The sequence below is a fragment of the Protomyctophum parallelum genome (assembly GCF_964188405.1).
Source record: "Protomyctophum parallelum genome assembly, chromosome: 15".
NCBI lineage: Eukaryota > Metazoa > Chordata > Actinopteri > Myctophiformes > Myctophidae > Protomyctophum > Protomyctophum parallelum.
Genome location: NC_139710.1, coordinates 48,521,830 through 48,545,766, shown reverse-complemented (window position 1 = coordinate 48,545,766; position 23,937 = coordinate 48,521,830). Strand labels below are relative to the sequence as shown.

Here is a 23,937-nt window from a genome sequence, read left to right as displayed (position 1 = left end):
GCGGTTTGTATAGGTACTTATAGTTCACGATTTCAGAAGCCCTCAAAGGAAAACAGGCCGTCAAACGGCAGATACGATGTTAGTGAGCATATTTATGTCCGCGTTCCAAAATTCCCATACGAAAATATAGTTATGAACAGGGACCCTACAATAAAGCGACATCAAAATTTCAGAAAAGCTTTATGGAGGGTTCCGAGAGGGGCTAGTGGCAGCCATACCTGCAGCTCGCTGCTGGAGGTGGAGGTCCCGCAACTGCTGGTGTTGTGCAGCGGGACCATGTTGTTGTTCTGCATGGGGACCGGGGCGGAGGAGGAGGAGGCCACCTCCACCGCCGTTCTAAACGGCCGTGCGGGTCCGGAGGTGGAGGAGAGCCGGTGGAGGTGGTGGTTCTGGTTCTCCTCCGACTGCGGCGGCGCACATCGGGATCCGAGGCTCGACGTCGTGGGCTTTTCGTCCTCGTCGTATTCACTCATCATCTGCTCCATTTATAGCTTGGATTTATAAAAGATCGCCGTCGAGAATTAACTTTTGCAGGCCGTGTGGTCAACGTTTTGTTTTTTTAATATACTCTGCAGTTGTGTGGGTAACCTGTCAATATCATCGTCCGTTCAATCCTGTCTTCTTTCGTGTGTTTTTCTCTGTATCAGACATGCAGACATCCCAGGCCTGAAACATCTTTTGTGTGTTTGTTTTTGTGTCTGTAGACATGCAGACATCCCTGAAACATGTGTCACGTATGTCGGGGCGGCGATGGACGACGTCATCAGCGTGGGACGGGAGGTATGTAAACAAATAAATATATAATACTACTAATAACACTTGTAGTTGCGGATATTAGCCAGTAGAGGGCGTCGCTGTTCCAATCACAGTACCTCAGTGATTCTCTCATGTCAGCCCAGATTTGATCAGCATTTTTGTCTGACCCCAATCTAAGGATATATATATATATATATATATAGACATAATCTAAGGAAGAAAAAAATGACTTTGACTAAGAATCAACCTGGGGACCACTGTTGCAATGGGATGTGGGCTAAGATTAATGCTTTTGTAACACTTGCTATGGAATGCATCCCATGTCTTACCAAACGATGGTCCACAGACTTAACTGGTATACAGTACTGACACATGTGGCCCTATCTTGGGTGTGCCTTAACCTTTTATCCCTAAACTTTTTTTGCCATATTTTACTATCTTTAAAAACATTTTAAAATAGTTCAACTAGCCGATCTACATTCCACACATGATCTTGTAGATCGGCTAATTGAACTATTTTAATAATAGTAAAAATAAGTAAGCTAGTAAGCTAAGAAAGTAACAGTGGAATATCTATATAATTAAGCTATACATATAAACTATACATCTATACTACTATGCTATACATATGTACTATGACGTGCTACAGAAATGCTATCTAAGGGGGTAGGGTAAGTGCTATGGGCCATGATGGAGTCTGAAAAGGTGGGTTTTCAGACTACGGCGGAAGATTGGGAGTGATGCTGCAGTTCTGACTGCAATGGGAAGTGCATTCCACAGTTTTGGAGCCAGAAGGGAGAAGAGTTTGGGACGTGTGGAGCGTTGTCCCGGCGTCTAGTGGTAGAGATAGAGTTAAAGTCTAACTCATGTTGATTAGGTGTAAAAACAAACGGTGCCAACACAAACAATAAATGCCATTAACAATAAAGAGACAATATGACATAATGAGGGACAATGTTGCCATGGACATGCCACGACGTCATGTCACCCTAAAAAGTGAGACACAGACCCACCAGGCAGTGAGATCAAGAAGTGTGCCAAGCTGTAGAAAGAAGATCAATAATATACTTCAAGCAATAAAAAGGAGGTACCCTACGATATTGGGCCCAAGCTATCCGACTCCCTCCCCCAACGCCTAAGGCGCCTAAACCATAAGACATCCTCAAGGAGATTCTTACACAGCCCACTGACGGCTCCCTGCTGATACAGGAAATCGTCATTACAGACAATATGACGTAAATGTTCCCTTCATTTTCAATGGCGTTTTTAAAACAAACATTGAACTAAAAACAAACATTAAACCTGTATATAGGAGCGCCCCTCAAAAATGGCAAATACGTGCAAGATATAGCACATGATTATATGCGCACATATCCTATTTATGACTCAATCAGGCAAGCTGGAACACTTACCCTTCTTGAGATTCTAACTGCCTTTTCTGTGGAATTTCCTAACCTTAGACTTCCCAGTAATTCTGATAAACATTGACGCACTTCCACGGAACGGTGCACAAAAGCTTAGTGCACTGTTCCGTGGAAGAAAATACAAAATCTTCACTTTGCTACATTACTAAATGCATGGTCAGGGACCACATGCAACACCTTCACGGACTACCAGTTAAACCCCTGCTTTTGGGTGTCTACCTGAAAAGTTTGACAGTTAAGTGTCAACATTGTCACAGGCTACGGCAGTAGTTCCCAGTCACTTTGTTGCGACCCCCTGGAAACACCTTAAAGGCTTTCCCTGCACCACTGCTGTCCTTTGAATTTACTACAAAAGCCAGCGTGTTTTAAATACTCACTATTCAATAGCTTCTAAGTGTTTGTCCAATGCACGCTGTGTCCATAAGGTGCCGAGCACCGGAGAGGAGGAGAGTCTGGCGGTCATTCAGTCTTTTGATGACCTCAGTGGGAAGCTGTGGAAGCTGGAGGGTCTTCCTCTGTCAGTCACCTCAGTACAAGGAGCCCACCCGGCCCTCAGATACACACAGGTATTATTATTATCATTTTCTAATTTCTATTATAATGTTCCTTTCCCCCGTTCAATATCTCATATTCTTCTATTATGGTTACTTTCTCTTGTACTCATGAAACACTTGAAAGGTGCTATGAACATAATCATTTATTGTTTATTGTTGTTCATAACACAAGCAGCTTCTATTTTCAGGTAGAGTTCTTCTTGAATTGAACAGTTCAGTTGCAAAAGTGGTTGGAAACGATGTAAAGTCTACTCTAAACCATCTGTGTCTTACCAATGTTATTATGTTAAAAGTTATTATGTGGAATTATGTAGTGTGGAATTTAGTGTGCCATAATTAAGCCCTGTGATATGGTTTGGGGGATGCTTGAACTACCGTAGGGATTCCAAATGGATCTTGAGCGATGGTGATCTTGTCCTGTGTAGACATGCTGCTGATGTTTCCATGATCTCCTGTCCAGGTGTTTCCTCCTGTGCCTCTAAAGTTGGACTACTGGTTCTTCGACAGAGAATCCTCGTCAAGGTCGCTGGTTCCAAAGGGAGGAAAACCCTGCCCCGTCTACATCACCCCTGTCACAGGTACATACGTCATCCTTTGGCATTCAATTAATCAATACAGTTGTGCAGGCTCATCATTGCAGTTAAAAGAGAAGCGTGAAGTGAAATAATTTTGTGTGTGTGTGTGTGTGTGTGTGTGTGTGTGTGTGTGTGTGTGTGTGTGTGTGTGTGTGTGTGTGTGTGTGTGTGTGTGTGTGTGTGTGTGTGTGTGTGTGTGTGTGTGTGTGTGTGTGTGTGTGTGTGTGTGTGTGTGTGTGTGTGTGTGTGTGTGTGTGTGGGGGGGGGGGGGTGTGTTTTAATATCGTTTAGCTGATCAAAGTGGTTGGTGCTGACTGCTGAGGGGTCTCTGTTCCTCTCTCTATATACACTATACAGTATGTCCACCAGAGGGCGCTCACGTCCTAGCTAGTTCCGAATTACAGGCCTCTTTACTAGAGCCACACACAGTTTTCTAAAAAGCTGAGCTCCTGAATGTTTGGATGTTTTTCCGATGTATTTTTATTGAGGCTTTGGTGATTTGGAGATTGTTCAGTTGCAGTATACAGTGCATGTAGAACCACCATTTAAAAAAAAACCCCACACAACATAGAAAACAAAGTTCTGGAACGGCATATTTCCAGATTGGGGGTCAGCGGCCAAATCCATATAATTTTTGGGGTCCTTGACATGAAATGGTTTGAAAAAAAACTAGTGCTGGGACTCGATTAAAACAATTAATCTAATTAAACAGAGGCTTTGCGATTAATTAATCTAGATTAATCGCATTTTAATCGCATATCAATATTCAACCCGAGAACAGCGAGAAACCATTTTTTAATGTTTTTTGGTATCCCTGTGAATCAACGAATAGTGACTACAGGATACCACTCATTTTCAACATTTTACTGTCATTAATATACCTGTTGTGGAAATAATAATGAAAGGTCACCCCATTCTGTGTTGCCTAGAACTGGAGGTCTGAAAAAAAAATAGTAACAGTAACAAGTACATCTCAGTGACATCACAAAGCTGTACTTACTTCATATTGTTACTGTTTTTTGTCAGACCTCCAGTTCTAGGCAACACAAAATGGGGTGACTTTTTATTATTTCCAGTTTTCAGTACTATAGAAAAGCGCCCAGTGAGAAACGTTCCGCGGTGAAAAAAAAGGTGCGATTAATTTATCTGTAGTTAATCGCGATTAATATTTCTGTAGTTAATTAATCTAAATTAATCGCAATTAGTCCTGGCCCTAAAAAAAACACTGACTTTTTGTAGAATCTGGTCTAAATGGGTTAATGTAAATAAACATTTGCACGCTAGTAAGCCTGGGGTCTGTCCTGTTGCAGTGATCTGTCACATGGAGGGCAGCGGGAAGTGGCCACAGGACCGCCTGGCCATCCGTCACCTCAAGGCTGCCTTCCACATCAGCATGGCAGAGCAGCTTCAGAAGCAGCACCACTACACCTGTAAAGCCTGCCCCACACACCTGGACGTGTGGAAGGTAAGCAGCAGCAGCACCACTGCACCTGTAGCCTCGGAAACCCAGACGTTTTTATTTCCAGGGAGGAACAAAAAAGTCTGGGGCCAAGTCCACTTCAAGTCGGCATACAGTAGCGCAAACGTCGCTCACTCTCTGCTGATTTCTGATCGCCTGCACCTTTGTTAAATTGACGCACAGAGACACTCCTCTCTCTCTCTCTCTCTCTCTGTCGCTTTAATGAATTGGTCTCATGTCCAGGGAGCTGCCTATGCCATAGAAAGCATAGGTGAGTTCCAGTCTACCACACACCTGGGAGCTGCCTATGCCATAGAAAGCATAGGTGAGTTCCAGTCACACCTGGACGTCTGGAAGCTATGCTAGAGCAGGGCTTCACAAAGTTGGGGTCGGGACCTCACACATGGGGTTCGCAGGACACTTGATGGTTGGGGGGGGTGGAGAAATTGTTTTGGGGTCATCAAAGATATTTTACATACCTGAATAGAATTCAACAGAATGAGCGACATACAATGTAAATTTGATTACAAATTCATTTTAACCGCCATTGTTACAAAACCCATAATAGGATTAATACATTACACGTGCGGGGGCAAAATGTGCACGTTTATGTGCGTAAAATTACCTCCAGAGTTAGGTTGGGGTCGTGAGTCAACGGCAGCATTATTTTGGGGTTGCGGCCTGAAAAAATGTGCTAGAGCACTGGTTCCAAAATACTGGGTCGGGTTTCCTAGATTTTGTTTTTCATTATTATTATTTCAAAACATCACCCCACCAAAAAGTAACATTTTCCATGAATTAAAAACAAATTAAATGGTTTATTTCAGTACATTTCATGAAGAAATAAAAGAAATGTTAAGAAATTCCATAAATTAGAAAACGAATGTTTTAAGTAGTAGTGGATATAGGCTCACAGCGCGTCGCTTCCCTGCGTGGGAACCACTGTACAAGAGGGAGAGAGAGAGAGAGAGAAAGAAGATTATCAAGGTTAGAGCCTGGCTAGCCTCGGTACCAGGCTTTCATTTTTGTTGGTGCAAAAATGTAAAGCCTGGAGGAACGCATTGGCCGCTCTGGTCTAAAAGTGGGAGTCAACCCTTCCGGGTGGGCGTCGCTCCAAATTATGTGACGTAGCGCTGCACTAGGGGGGGGAGGAGGGGCCCTAGCCTACCGATTATATATGTTGGATTATATTCTCCTTGAATAAAGTGACTGTGTGTGTGTGTGTGTGTGTGTGTGTGTGTGTGTGTGTGTGTGTAGGACGGCTTAGCGTTCCGTATCCAGGTTGCGTACAAGCGTGAGCCTCAGGTGCTGAGAGAGAGTGTGAGCCCCGAGGGACTGCTCCTGGTCAGAGACAACGACGAGGCTCAGGCTCTGGAGATGGAGACCGTTCACAAGCCCCTGCTGACCAGCATGCTGCACGGGTACGGCTCACACAGGGACACGTGTGTGTGTGTGTGTGTGTGTGTGTGTGTGTGTGTGTGTGTGTGTGTGTGAGAGAGGGCGAACGAGCACATTTGGCGCCAGTGGCTCATGGGTAGAGCGTGAGGTGAGGTTCGATCCCTGGTCGTCCCGTCCCCCCTGTCTCTGAACCCCTAATTGCTCCCCATGTGCAGGTTGGTGCCTTGCGTGGTTTCCTCCGCCATAGGTGTATGAATGTGTGTTTGATTGGGTGATTGTAATGTTTGTAAAGGGCTTTGGACAAAAGCTCTATATAAGTGCACCATTTACTATTTACCATTTAATTGAACCCGGACTGCGTGCACACTTACAGTATTTCTACAATGTGCGTACACTAGTTTGTGTGCATACATTGTAGTACTGTAGTCCTCACATGCGTGCTGGATGCAGTGATGCATCTTTTCACTCTGATCTGCACCAGTCCTAAAGCATTTCTCATTTTCATCACCTCATTTTCTCTTTTCCTTTTTAATCTACTTCTCTGTATCTTGACCTCTCGCGTGTTCCACTCCTCAGCCTCCAGCAGCAGCACCCGTGTTTTGGGGGAGTGTGTCGCCTGGCCAAGCGTTGGCTGGGTGCCCAGCTCTTCAGCGACGACGTCACAGAAAACGTGGCAGACCTGCTGGTGGCGTTCCTCTTCCTGCAGCCGGCCCCGTTCACTCCTCCTGGGTAACTGGTTCTCCATTAACAGTTTGACTGTTTTACACGCTTAACCCGCATTTTAATCAACCCCCCTTCACTGCCGAGATTGTTGTATTACCTTTAGAGCATACGCTGAATTATTTGGGCTTTTAATCCGCGAAAATCCAGCGAAAAAAGCTCCCGTGGTTTGTTGTGATCCGAGCGTATCATCCACCATCTTGGTGCACCCGGAAGACGCACACAAGACTGGTCTCAATGAGGCGTTGCACCCCATGCATTTCCATTGGCCTCAATTTCCCAGAAGCCCTAGCAGCCCACAACATGTGACGATTTCCGGTTTCGTCATCAAAGCGAATGCATCTAGTCTCTATCTCCGCGACGAAGACGGATTTTCTTTTTATTTATTACAATACAGCGGATTAAACACATAAAACAAAAGGCGGGTATGTCGTATATGGCAGCGACATTAACCTGGAGTAATCCATTCCCGGCACGGAAACTGTTTTAATTTAACCCATTCTGGGTTCTCCGCGCTACGAGCTTGGAGATTTGCTATTTTCTTTTTAAATGTGGCGCAAATCTTTGAATATATATATTCTTTCAGAGCGAACGTTTTTAACTCCTATGTTTGCTTCTGGGAGGATCCCTGGAACAACATATTTTCAGATGGTGGTTGGCGGACAATTACATGTACATTTTGGGGTCCTTGACATGAAATAGCTTTTTTAGAATCGCCTCATACCTAAATGGGTTAATTTAAGCCTAATTTTGTCACTGTCTCCAAAACCATGACTTTTCAAAAATGACCTGTGTTCCAATGGATTAAATCCAATTGTAGTTATTAGTTAGTCACAAGTTCACTTTTCATTAGTTCAATATGTATAAAACCCACAGATGCGCTTAACTACTTTCACTTAATTGTTTTCTGCAAGCTGACAACGTGCTCGCAAGCATTTGAATGCTTGTCTGTGTTCCATAATTATACAACGAAATGTTAAGTATGATGTTCTCCTTGATTGCTGCTAAACATCTGTGACAAACCAAACCAAGGTTTGGTCAGTTTGGGTTGAGCTCAACTTCTGATCATCATTTGGTTCTTTCACTGTCAAATTTAAGGGTTCAAGTATACTGTCACTCTGTCAGCCTTAACGCGTTGGAAGAAATGCTTATTAGTGGGCGACATGGTGGAAGAAATTGTCGTTAAAATGCTTTTCTATTGCTGATCACAGCATTTTTACAATAATAAATCATCTTCCCGCAGTGTGAGAGTATAGGCTTTTATGAGATATGGTGGAAATTATACATTTTTTGTGTTTTTCCCATTAAACTTCTTTTCACATTTAAACGACCCTGTTGCTCCAATCTGTACCAAACTTGGTACAAACACTGTTCAGGGGTCCGCCATGAAAATAGCCACACCAAAAAAACGAATTTGCACACATATGGGCCACTACAGCAGTGTTTAACACTTCAAATGGCCATAACTCGGTTAGCCTCGGTTCCAGGCTTACTTATCTGCGAAAAGAAAAGCCTGGTCACAACGTAAGGCAGAGAAGCTATCGGCGGTTGTATCCTCCGGAACATCCGTCAGATGTATTTCCCCCGGATACGATATTTTCCCGACCAATCACAACACTTCGTTCACGGAGAATGTAAACTGATTTATAAAGCATCAAGGTCATTTCCTTGGGCGATACTTCCGCTAAAATCCCGCAACTTCCGCCCAGGGTGTAACTCTGTGGCCTGAAAGATCCCTGTGCTTTTCTGGGCATAGAGGGCCGGAAAACAAACTAGCGCTGGAAACCTATTAAGCTAAAATAGCGCAGTTGGAACAAAAGCATAATACGAAATATAATGAAAAGAAACAACACAAACAATTCAGCGCTATGTAACTTCCTGTCTTACACACAGTACATTCAGAATTCAACCCTTTGGTGACCTGTGCAATCTTCTCCACTCAAAGTAGCAAAGCCTGCCTGCTTGCTCAGGGAGGATACATTGAATCTGGACCTTCAGGTCAAAGGTCATGTCTCCGTCTCACATGCAGGATCTAAATGTCTCAATAGAAGAGCAGCGAGGCAAAATACAACCACCCCAATATGTTGTATTAACCCATTCTGACCTGAGATCAGATTCATACGAGGTTTCCGCCGGACACACACTGGTCTGATTAACCCATTCTGACCTGAGATCAGATTCTAAAAATGTCAGTCGTTCTTCGATTTTTCAAAAAATAGCAGACCTACAAGCTCGTATCGCGCCACTCGGTGGCGCGATACGAGCTTGTAGATCTGCTATTTTTCAATAGCTAAAGCATAATATGATGCCAACACCAAAATAAGTGCCCGGTCAGAATGGGTTAACATACTCTACTCTACAATACAGATTACATTTCATGCATTACAGAAAAGCCGGCTTTGAACTGTAACTATAATTATAAAAATATTGAAAAACAATTCTTGCTAACTCAAGCAGATGGCAGAGTAACTAATGACGACAGTAGTGGTGAACCATATAGATAGTGCTTTTGGTGTGGACAGCCCTCTACATTATATATTCCATAGTAAAATCTGTGCCTTTGTAATTCACCAGGTCAAGTGCATGAAATGTCTCTCTCTCTCTCTCTCTCTCTCTCAGTTCTCTTCAGGTGGGCTTCCTTCGCTTCCTCCATCTACTCTCTTCCTTTGATTGGAAGAACAATCCCTTGGTGGTGAACCTAAACAACCAGCTCACTGGTAAGCACACATATCTGCACACTTTAACATGCCCTCTTTCTTTCCCACCAAAATTACTTTGGTGATTTTGTGGGTTCTTGGAACATCGGTGCTTTCTAGTGAACTGCACAGTTTATCCGCGCACTCTCAAATGCCCCTTTCCTTCCCACCAAAATAAACTTTGGCTCCAGCACCGGTTCCGTTATAGATTCTTGGAACCGTGGGGCTTTCTAGCGAACCGGCCCGCATTTCCACTGGTTTTAAGCAGAACCATTGTAATCAACGGAGGGCGTTGATTCCTGCAGCTTCCCAAAGTAAACTCTGCACGCATATTTGAAAGACAGCCAATATTGTAAGATGTTTAAGCTGTTAAGAATGCGTATATATATATATATAGAATATCTAAAGTGAATATGGGGCTGATTTTTGGGTTACACACACACATACACACGTGTCGTGCAACAACGCTATCCCTACAGCTTCCCAAAGTAAACTCTGCACGCGTATTTGAAAGACAGCCAATATTGTAAGATGTTTAAGTCCTTAAGAATGTTTAAAAATTGAATTATACAGTAAAGTGAATATGATTTGTGGGTCACACACACATTCAAGTGTCGTGCAACAACAAAGACAGACTATCTGTGACAACACGGTGAGAATGTAATTTTCTGTAGTGACATTACAGTAGGCTGACAGGAAACGGGAGAGAGATGGGGGATGACATGCAGTAAAGGCCGTGTCGGGTCCGGGAGTCGAACCCGCGGCACACTGCGACTGGATTACCAGTCCGGTGCCCAGACCGTTACGCTACGGCCTGGTCCTGTAGTGACATTTATAATGAATGCCATTATTATAGCACTTTTCCACGTGCTCAAAGCGCTTTACACAATGGTTCATTCTTTCATACATTGGGAGGTGAAGGTTCATTCATTCATACATTGGGAGGTGAAGGTTCATTCATTCATACATTGGGAGGTGAAGGTTCATTCATTCATACATTGGGAGGTGAAGCAGCGAACAGTCGACGCCAGCGTCCTCACTTCCCACATTCACACACCAATGGTGGAAAGCTCACACCGACCGACTCATTGGAGGCAATCTAGGGTTCATTGTCTTGCCCAAGGACACTACGACATGTAGACAGAAGGAGCTAAACATAGATACAAGCTTTAGTATCAAACTAGTATGACTAATGCACTGTTTTTATTTTATGATAAAATTAAAAAAAATCACCCTTATTTACATGCATCTGCATCTTCCAACCTCTAGAATAGCTACACCCACTGTAGTTTGTATTTTAGCGCAAGGGGAAAAAAACTTTCGGTTGCAGTTCCTAACCCAATTTTAGGGTTCAGAAGAACCAATTGATCTTCAGTCGAAACACTATAAACCGGTTCTGAATTGGGTGCGAGAACCAGAACAGAATCAGTTCTACACCCGTTAACCACTTAAACCCTAAATAACATGCTTCTCGTGACACATTGTAAGGTTGTACATCAGCAATATTTGCTGAATGTTTTATGTAGTGTAGATTTCTCTCTCTCACTGTATCTGTGTCACACAACAAACACACACATCCGCATCCTACACACACATCCTGGTCCGTTTATACGCCCCAGTTTGTTTTAGACTAGGGTCAAATCGCCCCCCCCCCCCACCAACCCTCCCCACCCACCCATGTTTCCTCTCTGTCACGTGTAGCTGCCGACTACACCGAGATCAGGAATGACTTCATGGCCTCCAGGGAGTCTCTGCCTGTCATGTTTATTGCCAGCCCCCAAGACAAGAAGCGGTCTCTATGGACTAAAGGGGCTCCTAGTGTACAGGTCAGAACACACACACACACACACACACACACACGTGCACGCGCGCATGGATTCAAGTTCTTAGCAGTAGCCAGTCATTTGGATTCCATAGAAGCCAGCATGTCTTCTATGGAAGCATGATGCGCAGCGAAAATAGCCTGTCTACAAGCTCTCAATGCGTTTAACAAATGAAATCACACATTTGGACATGGCCATACAAAAACAAATTCAGTCGTGAGATTATTATTTTTTTGCCTAAATCCATGCGTGCGTACGCAGCCACGCACACTTAACATCTTTGCGTTCACATTTAACAAGACATTCCTTGAACACAAACAATAGTAGATGCACAATCTTGGAAACGAGTGTTTCAGGATACAGGTCATGGGTACAAGGAGTATCGCCTCCTCCATAAATGGCGACTGCCAATTATCACAGATACTGAACAGAATTGTGCCAATGCCTTAGCTGTTGGTTTGGGCATTCCTGCAATCTGCAGTCCTCTCACAACAGATTTTTGGACATTACCGAGGCTTCCTCCACACACACACACACACACACACACACACACACACACACACACACACACACGTTGTCTTTCGGATCCCATTTTTATTATTATTTAACATGAAGAGATGTTGACATAACAGTACTACCTGAAAAACAGTAGTGAATAAAAGGAGCCAAACAAAACAGTATTTCTAATGACTCGTCGGTCGAGTGTAACAATAAAATGACAGACTCACAGAAGGCACATTCAGTATATAGTCACTCTGATGAACTTGGACATATTGCTGGTACGCGCCCTAAAACATGCAAATACACTGTCTGCACATGTGTGTAGACATTATTATTATGTATAGACATTATAGACACAGTATGTACGTATTAAAAACACCTACAGTATACTGTACATACTTAAATACATAATATGCAATAAAGAGCATACAATGATTACCAATTATGTAAATTATACATGTACAGCAGGGGTCGGCAACCTTTTTGACAAGAAGTGCCGTGTTTTAATTTTCTTGTTAATCAGTATGCCGTATTCAACATAAAGTTTAATTATGTCACCATAAGAAAAATGTAATCTTTCCATCTGATTCTGATTGTCCATAGGCTGTACATAACCTTTCTATGTGCACCTGTTTTCTTTCGCACAGACTCAGAGCCCAGAGTCTGAGTGAACGTAGAATTATGTGCAGGGTGTATGTGAGGGGACTTCATTTCACAGACTAAACCTTTTTTTGAATACTTAACCCATTCTGACCGGGCACCCATTTTGGTGTCAGCATCATGTTATGCTTTAGCTATTGAAAAATAGCAGATCTACAAGCTCATATCGCGCCACCGAGTGGCGCGATACGAGCTTGTAGGTCTGCTATTTTTGAAAAATCGAAGAACGACTGACATTTTTAGAATCTGATCTCAGGTCAGAATGGGTTCATCAGACCAGTGTGTGTCCAGTGGAAAACCTCGTATGAATCTGATCTCAGGTCAGAATGGGTTAATATTAAAATAAAAAACGTCTCTCACACACTTATGCCAGTGTGCCAGTGACCACCCTCCCCTGTGCCAGTGTGCCAGTGACCACCCTCCCCTGTGCCAGTGTGCCAGTGACCACCCTCCCCTGTGCCAGTGTGCCAGTGACCACCCTCCCCTGTGCCAATGTTGAGGTTGCCTACCCAGAGCTGCCAACCTGCACACATTTTGTGTACCAACCACGCAATTCTAGGCGTATAGACACCTAGAATTGCGTGGTTGGTACACAAAATGTGTGCAGGTTGGTAGCCCTGCCTACCCCTGCTGTACAGTACTGACATAAACAGCTTCCTTTAACATGTAAAAATAGTGTCAGTATATAACACACTGAAATATGTCTACAATAATGGATATACTGTATAAACCTTTTCTTTTAGCAGGAAGTCACATTGAGGTAAAAAGAAAAGGTTTGAAACACCATGCAGTATAAAAACATCAGACAAAAACAAGCAAAGATAAGAACATAAATATGCAATGATTACACCAATGAAATGATGAAAAATAATTAAAGGGGCATTCAACTCATTTTCAACACTTATGTCATTAATATACCTTAGAGCGGTTGTGTGGAAATATATATTTTTTAAGTCCCCCCCCATTCTGTGTTTCCTAGAACTGGAGGTCTGAAAAAAATCATTAACATAACTTTCAGAAGACCGCGGTCAATGAAATATATAGGATGCAAGTGATTTAAAGGTGTTTTTAAATTATGACCTCGATTACACCCAAAAAACCTGCTGGAAAATTCCCATGTCATATTTGGGATTTGTGGACTCTTGCCTCACAGTCCACAGGCAAATCGGAGCACTTTTTTTGAGCCAGAAAACCCCAGACCACAGAAAATCTACTGGATGTTAGTTCAGATTTCTTTTTACTGTATACTGTACAATGTGCAGAGGTTTCCACATTGTTGAGCCCATCGTCATGGAGTAGCACCGGTAATATATTACAAATGATAAAATACTGTTGTTGTGCAGTTATTAACGGTTCACGAAACGAGGAAACGTAAATACTCAAGTAGACAAAATATAATCTTTTAACAAATACATTCAACGTAGTTAGCGTCGTTCGTCGTCAGTGATTTTGTGTCATGGTTTCGTTCTTTCATAGCAGTCAAAAATGACTGTGTAAACAGACAGAGACGAGGAGGGAGAGAGTGTCACAGACAGCGGTGTAGAAAGGAGTTGCACGTTCTGGCCAGGGGGCAGTCGCACAGCTTTCCAATCCTGGAGCCTTTCCTCAGCGCACACTGTTCCCCTGCGTCACACTGTGGATATAGAAACACAGCATCAGCATCAGAGGCACCAGTGTAATATTATTACATGGTGGTAAATTAATGTGTACATCATCATTATCATCACCCACCATAGGCAGATAACTCGGCTTCTTCCCCAGAGGGGGGAACCTGTTGTTCTTCAGCCTCTCCAGGACCCCGTGCAAATCACTGATCTGCAAACAACGCCACAAGTTCTGTGTGTTAACCACTTGACCCATTCAGACATGAGGCCGATTCTAAATCAGTAGTTCTCACGATTTTTCAAAAATAGCAGATGTACAAGCTTGTATATCTGCTGTTTCTGAATAGCCAACGTATACAGTATAAAATGACACAGATTTTCCAGGTTTTATAAACCCTATCTACAAAACAGTACTTCATTGACTGGAGTACCCCAGGGGTCTATACTAAGCCTCCTCCTTTTTCCCTCTCTACACCAAATCTCTTTAGCATAAAATAGCTGATCTGCAAGCTTGCAATGCGTCCGACTGAAATATGCACATCAGTAGCTGTGGTGTTGATTGAATAAAATATTTAAAACTATTTAACCCATTCTGGGTGGGAACCCCTTTTGGTGTTTTAAGCATTATGTTATACTTTAGCTATTTTTTTTAAATCGTGAAAATGCCGCACAAATCTTTGAATATATTCTTTCAGAGCGAACGTTTTTAACTCAAATCTTTGCTTCTGAGGGGTTCCTGGAACAACATATTTTCAGATGGGGGTCGGTGGCCATATAGTTTTGGGGTCCTTGACATGAAATACACTGATACAGAAACATGGGTATTTCAGAAAACTGTCAGAATTTAGAAGACATTTTTAAAATGTCGACGTCGGGCCTAAATGGGTTAAAAAAAGAAAAAAATGCTCCCTAAACCTATTTCTCACCAGTTTCTTTTCGTTCGAGTCCTCCGAGGAAAGGAAATAAGTCAGATACGTAGACTGGATCTCCCTGGTGTGAGCGGCTTGGTAGTGGCAGCAGACCACCGCGGCACACAGCAGCGTACGGAGAAGGTAGACCCCCATGGTGTGTCCGTCCTCTGACCCAGATAAGCTTCCTACTCCGTCCACAGTGCTCCGTGGTCTCCCTTCCACCTCGTAGACCTTTGTTGTTGACACACAGAGTCCCTGTGTTGTGGTTTTATACCCCTGTGAGCTGGGGGGGGGGGGGGGGGGGGGGGGGCTGGGTCCTTTGTGACGTCCTGCTTTAGAGGTGTCCTCCACTCCTCAAAGACACAACGGCGTCATGAACCATCGCTGTGTCGGGGTGGAAACCTTGTACCAAATACTGGAACTTTTATTTTTTTGTTAGGAAAAATCACACCCCGTGTGAAGTGAGTGGTGCAACTCCGTGTGGGGGTCCCCGGGGGGGGGGGGGGGGGGGAGTTCGGGACCCACAGGAACGCACCCAGGGTGCCGGCCCGGTTCCCGCAAGCCGTCCCGCGTCCGAAACGGTTGAGAAATGACAGAGTTACCGTGTGCCAGTCCCTGTACTGTACTGTACTGTACTGTACTGTACTGTACTGTACTGTACTGTACTGTACTGTACTGTACTGTACTGTACTGTACTGTACTGTACTGTACTGTACTGTACTGTACTGGCACACCCGAAATCATCATATATATACAGTTAATATGTGCGTGTGTATTTGTGTTAGGTTGCGCACAGGTGGTGAAAAACAACCATGCTGTTTTTGTGCTCATACCCAGCCAGGCAGGCACCCAGCCACCCACCCAGCCAGCCAGCCACCTACACACAACTCCGTAAGGGAGTGGTTGCACCACTCAAAAATACTGAAAATAGAAGATCTACATGCTCACATCATCATCACATCATTACACGGTGTGATCTTGTAGATCTGCTATTTTCACTACCTTTGTGGAACACATTCTTGTATGACGAAGTACTGTAGTGTATGTAGGCCATTCATTTACGAGAAAAGTGGAGGAGCAGAGTTTGTTCGATGAATAAAGTGTATGAGGTGGCTGTGTCATTGCCTGCATGGATAAACATTACCCTGGCTCTCTTGCTGATGCTGTGATCACCACCATTATCGTCATTTAAAGAGGTGTCACCATAAGGTTGGTCAATAGTACTTCATCAACCAATCACCAGCGTCTGTAATAGCAGCACAACGGTGGTTGTTTGTTGTTGTTGTTGTTGTTGTTGCTGGAACAGCAGTAACGTCAGGTGTGGCTGCGGAAATGTAATAAGAGGTTCATTTTAGATGTTAAACTTAGAAACTAATTTTGTTTTTCCTCCTTCGCCAAACCGTGTGCCTGCTGTTCAGTTTGTGGAATGTGATGTGACGTTCCCGGCATAAAGGAATAGTCTACTGCAGTCTGGACTGGAGGGGGGGGGGGGGGGGGGGGGGGTCACGGTGTGATTATGGATCCTCCTAGGTTCATATCACTGAAGTGTGTGTGTGTGTGTGTGTTACAGATGCTACAGCGTGTGGTCATGCTGGCTGCAGAGAGCCTCAAGGCTCTTGAACCCCAGATGATGGACAGCAACCAGACACATGATGTCAAGGTTCGTATAATGCCATTTGGCCAAAGAAAAAGAGGAAAAAACAGCACCCTGTTCTCCTTTGAATTTGCCTCAGACAGACGTGGATAACAGGATGTTGCCCCGTTTGCGCGGCCTTAGGGCCGATTCATACTCCTATTTTACCGCTGTTTCGGCGCTGTAGTGCCGAAATGATTTCGGCTCGTCAGAAATTTTCAGTAGCACCGAAGAGCCGACTTTAGGACGGTACCCGCCCCCCCCCCCCCCCCCCCCCGAACCTCAAATGACGTCACATTGTAGGCTCTACAGAGCCAAATGACGTCACATTGTAGGCTCTACAGAGCCAAATGACGTCACATTGTAGGCTCTACAGAGCCAAATGACGTCAAATTGTAGGCTCTACAGAGCCAAATGACGTCACATTGTAGGCTCTACAGAGCCAAATGACGTCACATTGTAGGCTCTACAGAGCCAAATGACGTCACATTGTAGGCTCTACAGAGCCAAATGACGTCAAATTGTAGGCTCTACAGAGCCAAATGACGTCAAATTGTAGGCTCTACAGAGCCAAATGACGTCACATTGTAGGCTCTACAGAGCCAAATGACGTCACATTGTAGGCTCTACAGAGCCAAATGACGTCACATTGTAGGCTCTACAGAGCCAAATGACGTCAAATTGTAGGCTCTACAGAGCCAAATGACGTCACATTGTAGGCTCTACAGAGCCAAATGACGTCACATTGTAGGCTCTACAGAGCCAAATGACGTCACATTGTAGGCTCTACAGAGCCAAATGACGTCAAATTGTAGGCTCTACAGAGCCAAATGACGTCAAATTGTAGGCTCTACAGAGTCAAATGACGTCACATTGTAGGCTCTACAGAGCCAAATGACGTCACATTGTAGGCTCTACAGAGCCAAATGACGTCACATTGTAGGCTCTACAGAGCCAAATGACGTCACATTGTAGGCTCTACAGAGCCAAATGACGTCAAATTGTAGGCTCTACAGAGCCAAATGACGTCAAATTGTAGGCTCTACAGAGCCAAATGACGTGACATTGTAGGCTCTACAGAGCCAAATGACGTCACATTGTAGGCTCTACAGAGCCAAATGACGTCACATTGTAGGCTCTACAGAGCCAAATGACGTCAAATTGTAGGCTCTACAGAGCCAAATGACGTCACATTGTAGGCTCTACAGAGCCAAATGACGTCACATTGTAGGCTCTACAGAGCCAAATGACGTCACATTGTAGGCTCTACAGAGCCAAATGACGTCAAATTGTAGGCTCTACAGAGCCAAATGACGTCAAATTGTAGGCTCTACAGAGCCAAATGACGTCACATTGTAGGCTCTACAGAGCCAAATGACGTCACATTGTAGGCTCTACAGAGCCAAATGACGTCACATTGTAGGCTCTACAGAGCCAAATGACGTCACATTGTAGGCTCTACAGAGCCAAATGACGTCACATTGTAGGCTCTACAGAGCCAAATGACGTCACATTGTAGGCTCTACAGAGCCAAATGACGTCACATTGTAGGCTCTACAGAGCCAAATGACGTCACATTGTAGGCTCTACAGAGCCGAACCCACTTTTATTCGGCTCTAAAATAGGAGTATGAATCGGCCCTTAGGCCCTCTATGTTTTCATTCCCACTAACCACAATGTACGTGGACACACCGTTGGAGCATACGAGCGAAGTGGAGCGGGGGTGAAATGCCGCTCCTCGCTCCAGGGGTCTGTTGTGACACTCGCTCATTCGTTCATGTTGATTCCCCCCACCCGCCAGTCGCTCCGCTCAGACCAGTCCACTCAGCAGCAAAAGAATATTAAAGGTTTTATGACATTCATTTTCATTTATTTTTCTTTTTCTTTTTTCTTTTAGGTTTTATGACCTCAATTACACCCAAAAAACCTGAACTTTGAACATTCAGTGGATTTTCTGTGGTCTGAAGTTTTCTTTGGGGTTTTTTGGGCCTTTTGAGCTACAATGAAAGCAGGCAACACAGTGAAACAGTGACATCTGCTGGCAAATCCCATTGACATATATGGGATTTGCAGTAAGTGATGTCACTTACTGCCGGCAAATCAGAGCACCTGTTTGAGCCAGAAAACCCCAGATCACAGAAAATCTACTGAATGTTAAAAGTTCATGTTTTTTGGGTGCAATTGAGATTAGAAAACCTAAAAAAAACAAGAACAATTCCAAAACCTTTTTTTTAATGTCACAATCCCTTTAAATATGTAATTTTGCTGCGTGTCCGAAACACGCATCTACAAACGCCCATCTACAAGCTCACAACCCGTCGCAACGTGATGCGGTGTGACGTTTTCTGAAGGTACACTTTATTCTATTTGGTTTAGCAGTCTTAACATCTTGTTTTCTTCATAATAATATTGGTCTTACATTTTAACATTTTGGAAACGGCAGGTAGGGATGTAGCTCTGGTCCATAGCCTTACTCATGGACCAGAGCTACATCCCTGTCTGGAAAGGGGACGGGAATGGCTGTGAGACAGGCCTATACCCCTGTCTTAGAGTGTCTAAGACGGTTAAACTGAAGTGACACTGATTCATTCCAAATTATCATTGTACAGTCCAACATCTGCACATGTTTGGATGTGTGCTAGCCTTTTTATTTTTTTATCGTGAAAATCTTAATTAAATCTTTGAAAGCTTGAATACCAGTATAATATTCTTTCACAGCAAGCGTTTTTGAAAATCAAATATTTGCTTCTGGAACAACGTATTTCCAGATGTGGGTCGGCGGCCAAATACAGATAATTCTGGGGGTCCTTGACATGAAATAGTTTGAGCACCACTGACATAGAAACATAGGTTTTTCTGAAAAATGTCAGGAGTTGGACGACATTTGTAGAATCTGTTCTCAGGTCTAAATGGGTTAAAGCGCAAATAACATGCATTTTAAAACTGCTTTTAATATTTAATATCATATTGTCTATGTCCATCAAAGTTATTTCTAATGGTTTGAACCTCAATCACCACTCTGATATAACCAGTCCTTGTCATTTCTTTCTGGACTTTTAAAGCAGTTTTAGCTGCAGTACCACAATGTCCTGAGGTGGTGGGGGTGCTGAAATGCAGATTATGTAATATTTGAGTCATTATAATACTGATGCTATAAAACCAGGCTTGTTTCCATTCCATGCCAGCTTGGAAAATCAACAATGGTGGACATTGTAAACAAAGTGGAAATGCAAATTTGGAACTGAAGACTAAAGAAGAGGAGGAATTATACAAAGTAGGGTGACATTGATGACATCACGATGAGACCAAAATCAGTTGAGCTGTTCCTGAGAGCAATTCTAACACCTGATATGATATGAAAGCCTGATTGTTTTAATAACCAAATTGGTTATTTGTGGGGATAGAAAACACACATGGGAGCCCCAAAAACACAAAAGAAATTGAAAAAGTTGAATTTTATGTTATAGCTCCTTTAAATAAAGGTGAAATGAATAAAAGTAAAATCGAAATATTCGGAGGCCGCCTTGTGTCAAGTCACCCTAGGGTGCCACGGCACCCACTTTGCCGCTGCACTTCATTGATTTCCTCACCGACTCCAGTGTGTGTGTGTGTGTGTGTGTGTGTGCTGCAGGTGGCGCTGCGTCCTCCGCTGGAGCCCTACGACGTGCTCATCCACCTGAACCCGCTGCAGGTGCCCCTGGTCAGCCAGGCGGTGGACCCGCCCGCCGTCATCTTCAACCGGGGCACTATGGAGGGCAGCGTGGCCCCCAGCGGGGGGGCCCTGCCCGTCATCGGCTACAACCCTGTGTCCTGCTACCTCACAGAGCTCCGGGTGAGTGCCGCTCTCTCTGTGTGTGTGTGTGTGTGTGTGTGTGTGTTAGGGCTGCACGATATGGACAAAAATTCACGACAAAAATTCACGATATATATGGCAGATATCTCGATCGATACGATACGATATATCGTGCAGCAACATATTTTCTTAATGGGCGTGGCTAGCGATTCAGGGCTGGAGCCAGGCTACAACAGGACAGAGGGACAAACGGAGTGATGGTTTATTTTCCGAGGGGCACAGGCTAAAACAGAGGGCTGGCTTTAGAAGTGGACGATATATCGATATGTCGACGATATATCTATATCGCGATACCGTTGCCTTTTTGCGATACTGATATTGTGCATGTTCATACCTCGATACCAATACGATAACGATATATTGTGCAGCCCTAGTGTGTGTGTGTGTGTGTGTGTGTGTGAGTGTGCAGTGTTTATTTCGTCGGCTAAAACTATGACAAAAAATGTTCGTCAACTACCTTTTTTTCACCAACGAAAACTAAATAGGAGCCTAAACCCGGCCTAAATAAAAACCAGAACTAAGAATAAATATATTGACAATTTCGTCGAAGAGATCCAGTTTGGTTGCGCTTGGGGGTGTTGAGCTGTGAAAATAGCAGATCTACTTGTAGATCGACTATTTCCCCCCATGCGACAAAGTGGTAAAAGCATCTGTTATGGCGTTATCGAGGCCCGCCAACATAGCCTGGTTAATAAACCAGACTAATATCGCACGGACCGCGGGATATTAGTCTGGGGAGGCTCAGCTTGGATTTCATTTCCAGGGGGGCGGGTTGAAACATTTTCTCTTTGACGCAATTGGTCAGAGCTACTGTCAGTCAAAGGTCTCAAGCATTGAAAGTCACTGTACCAAAGCCCGCCCATATTGCATACCGTGTCCCGATTGGCCGCCCCATTTCTCTGGTGTAGGAAATGGGCGTACAATTGAGCCTCTCCAGACCGTAATCCGCCGGCAGGCAAATCTTTTTTTGCCAATGGCTGATTCGGTCTGGTTTATTAACCAGGCTACCGCCAACATGCATTTTAGTCAACTAAATCAACCGTAGGTGCTTGGATTAAAGTTCTCAGTCACCACGACTGGTTTCAGTCGTTTGGATTCCTTGGAAGTCAGCATGTCTTCCATTGGACGTTTCGAGCCTTGATCTCTTCCTCAGACACTCTTTCAATCACACAATGTGTGATTGAAAGAGTGAAACGTCACAGATTTTGGAGCCCTTTGGTCTGCGAGCATTCATTCATTCTTCTTTATTTATTCTTAATTTAGGTTATGGTTGTATGAGATCTATTCATAATTGACTTGGCTGCACGCCGCTGTCGTACTCTGGACATTGCCAATAATAAGCAATTTAACACATTAAAGGGTTCTGCTTCATAGAAATATGCATCACCTTTTCCAGATATCGATTCAGACATCTCCATAATGGGAGCCAAGCCCACATATATGACGCTTAGAGGTGATAAAGAGACCACTCCCCCTCCTTTTAACTGATAACCTGCGGGGAACAGTATATGGCACCCCCCTCCCCGAAAGGAGAAAACTGTACGAGTAATCAAAAGATGAAAGGCATCTGTTGTGACACATACTGTATGTTACTAATCCATTCCAAAAGGATGCGTTTGGGGATTTGGCTCTCTTCTTCTATGACCCCTATGGCGGCACAGTGATCGCAGTGCTGTGGAAGCCAAAGGCTTTCATCTCGGCGCCGTTCAAGGTAAGAACAACGTCCGTCTCCCGTTTTTTCCACCAGGCACCGATAACGTGCATCATTTCATGCTGGTCGTAAGTGGTGGTCTGGTGTGGACTCTACCGAAAACCTGTTATTTTCATGAATACAATTTTGTCCATTCTGTATGGTAGATTATACAACGGGTCGTTTCGAGGAAGCAATCTTGATTGTTTGAACGAGCATAAAGAAACACCTAATCAAAACATAGAAATCAGATGCTCTGTTCTCCCAGAGCGCAGCAGACTGCGTTGCAAGGCTAGCGAGTTTTTTGTGACATTCGTGGTCGTAGTGGCTACATCTGTCATTAACTTTTCTTTGTGTGATTATCTTAGTTTTAAGGGTAACTGTTGTATAATTGCAATATCACACTCGAGGGTGTTCTTTACCGTCATTAATGCACTTCTGCGCTGCCTTTTGGAAGTTCTGCGGTTGAGTACTTTGGGCCCTAAAGAGTCAAAGAGGTTTATCGGTAACGGGTAATGCATAAATAGGGCCTTTTGTTCTCCACCGTATGTGTCGTGACTAACAACAATTTGTAGTTGATGAATTGAAAATGGAGGATCATTATGTAAACAAGTCTTAGTGCTTTTTCTGGTTTTATCCGCGTAGCCGTTTTGTGTATTTACCTGTACTTTCTCTGAACTGTACCCATTCTGCAAACAAGTTTCAATCAATCAACCCACCACACCCGGCGCCTCCCTGTCTGTCTACATCTGTCATTAAAAAATTATGATTTCTTTTTAGCGATTACCGGTATCTTAGTTTTAACGGTACCTGTTGTATAATAGTTCTGTCTCGTATCAGGGGAACCGATCGGAATTTAGAATTATGGAGACAGGCGTACCCCAGAGTTCTTTCCTGGGGCCTCTGCTTTTCTCTATTTTTATTAATGACCTGCCCACAATCTTTTCCGATTGCCATATTCAATTATATGGCGATGACAGTCATCTATTCATCAAAATCTGATATCGCCCAAATCCAGCGTACACTACAGGCTGACTTTGATGCCGTTCAAAGATGGTTCTGTCTCAACAAGCTGACATTGAATAAGAAGAAATATGTTAGCATGCTCTTTTCCACAAGACCAACTTCTTTGCCTCTGTGGATTATATTTGCTGATGGCTCACAGCTCGAAAAGGTGGACAAATTAAATTATCTCGGCCTCTGGCTCGACCCTCAACTCCCATTCAAGCCTCATATTACCTCTGTTGTCCAGAAAGTACATTTCAGTCTGAAAGTACTCTATCGATCAATGAACTGCTTCACCCTTCATTCAGGTCAGGAAAATAATCATCTCACAACTAATCATCCCAAGATTAGACTATGCTGACATTGTTTACCAAAAGTCCTCCGATACACACCTCTTTCCCCGCAACGTAACATAACAATCAATTTATATTGAGGTGTCCCTAATGACCCACCATTGTGCCATGAGTCTCAACTGGTTAACACTAAAAGCTCGAAGACACTCTCACTGGCTACTATTTATCTTTAGATGCATTTACTTTAACTACCCTGAATATCTGAAACAATATCTGCGTCCCTTCAGCTCACCATACAACCTGAGGCACACAGATTATCCTTACCTCATTGTCCCCACCAACATCAGGAAAGAAGTTGGTCGACGTGCTTTTAAATTTAAAG

General features: G+C 43.7%; 3 protein-coding genes across 3 annotated transcripts in view; 1 reads left to right on the top strand and 2 right to left on the bottom strand.

Moving 5' to 3' along the window:
• Positions 1 to 23,937, bottom strand: part of LOC310872396 (ectonucleoside triphosphate diphosphohydrolase 2-like) — a 249,295-nt gene that overhangs the window by 90,494 nt on the left and 134,864 nt on the right. The gene's annotated exons all lie outside the window — the stretch shown is intronic.
• nol6 (nucleolar protein 6 (RNA-associated)) overlaps positions 1 to 23,937 on the top strand; it is a 46,441-nt gene that overhangs the window by 18,551 nt on the left and 3,953 nt on the right. Inside the window, exons 15-25 of the mRNA XM_083784521.1 lie at positions 705 to 780; positions 2,606 to 2,746; positions 3,195 to 3,312; positions 4,620 to 4,774; positions 6,026 to 6,189; positions 6,743 to 6,895; positions 9,506 to 9,603; positions 11,284 to 11,408; positions 16,652 to 16,741; positions 20,346 to 20,546; positions 22,177 to 22,278. Of these exons, the coding sequence (XP_083640647.1) occupies positions 705 to 780; positions 2,606 to 2,746; positions 3,195 to 3,312; positions 4,620 to 4,774; positions 6,026 to 6,189; positions 6,743 to 6,895; positions 9,506 to 9,603; positions 11,284 to 11,408; positions 16,652 to 16,741; positions 20,346 to 20,546; positions 22,177 to 22,278 (1,423 nt within the window). The remainder of the gene's footprint in view (positions 1 to 704; positions 781 to 2,605; positions 2,747 to 3,194; positions 3,313 to 4,619; positions 4,775 to 6,025; positions 6,190 to 6,742; positions 6,896 to 9,505; positions 9,604 to 11,283; positions 11,409 to 16,651; positions 16,742 to 20,345; positions 20,547 to 22,176; positions 22,279 to 23,937) is intronic.
• LOC310872553 (cocaine- and amphetamine-regulated transcript protein-like) lies at positions 13,857 to 15,297 on the bottom strand. The gene is made up of 3 exons (XM_083784524.1): positions 15,097 to 15,297; positions 14,298 to 14,381; positions 13,857 to 14,199 (listed from the first exon to the last, which is right to left on the bottom strand). The coding sequence occupies exons 1-3, from the start codon at positions 15,232 to 15,234 to the stop codon at positions 14,092 to 14,094; spliced, it is 330 nt and encodes a 109-aa protein (XP_083640650.1). The 5' UTR covers positions 15,235 to 15,297; the 3' UTR covers positions 13,857 to 14,091.

What these genes read in the sequence shown, in the direction of transcription:
- LOC310872553 (XM_083784524.1), bottom strand. Translation starts at nt 15,234, where the DNA reads ATGGGGGTCTACCTTCTCCGTACGCTGCTGTGTGCCGCGGTGGTCTGC. An exon ending in ACTCGAACGAAAAGAAACTG is followed by an intron (nt 14,382 to 15,096) that starts GTGAGAAATAGG and finishes CGTTGTTTGCAG; the next exon opens with ATCAGTGATTTGCACGGGGT. An exon ending in AGCCGAGTTATCTGCCTATG is followed by an intron (nt 14,200 to 14,297) that starts GTGGGTGATGAT and finishes CTATATCCACAG; the next exon opens with TGTGACGCAGGGGAACAGTG.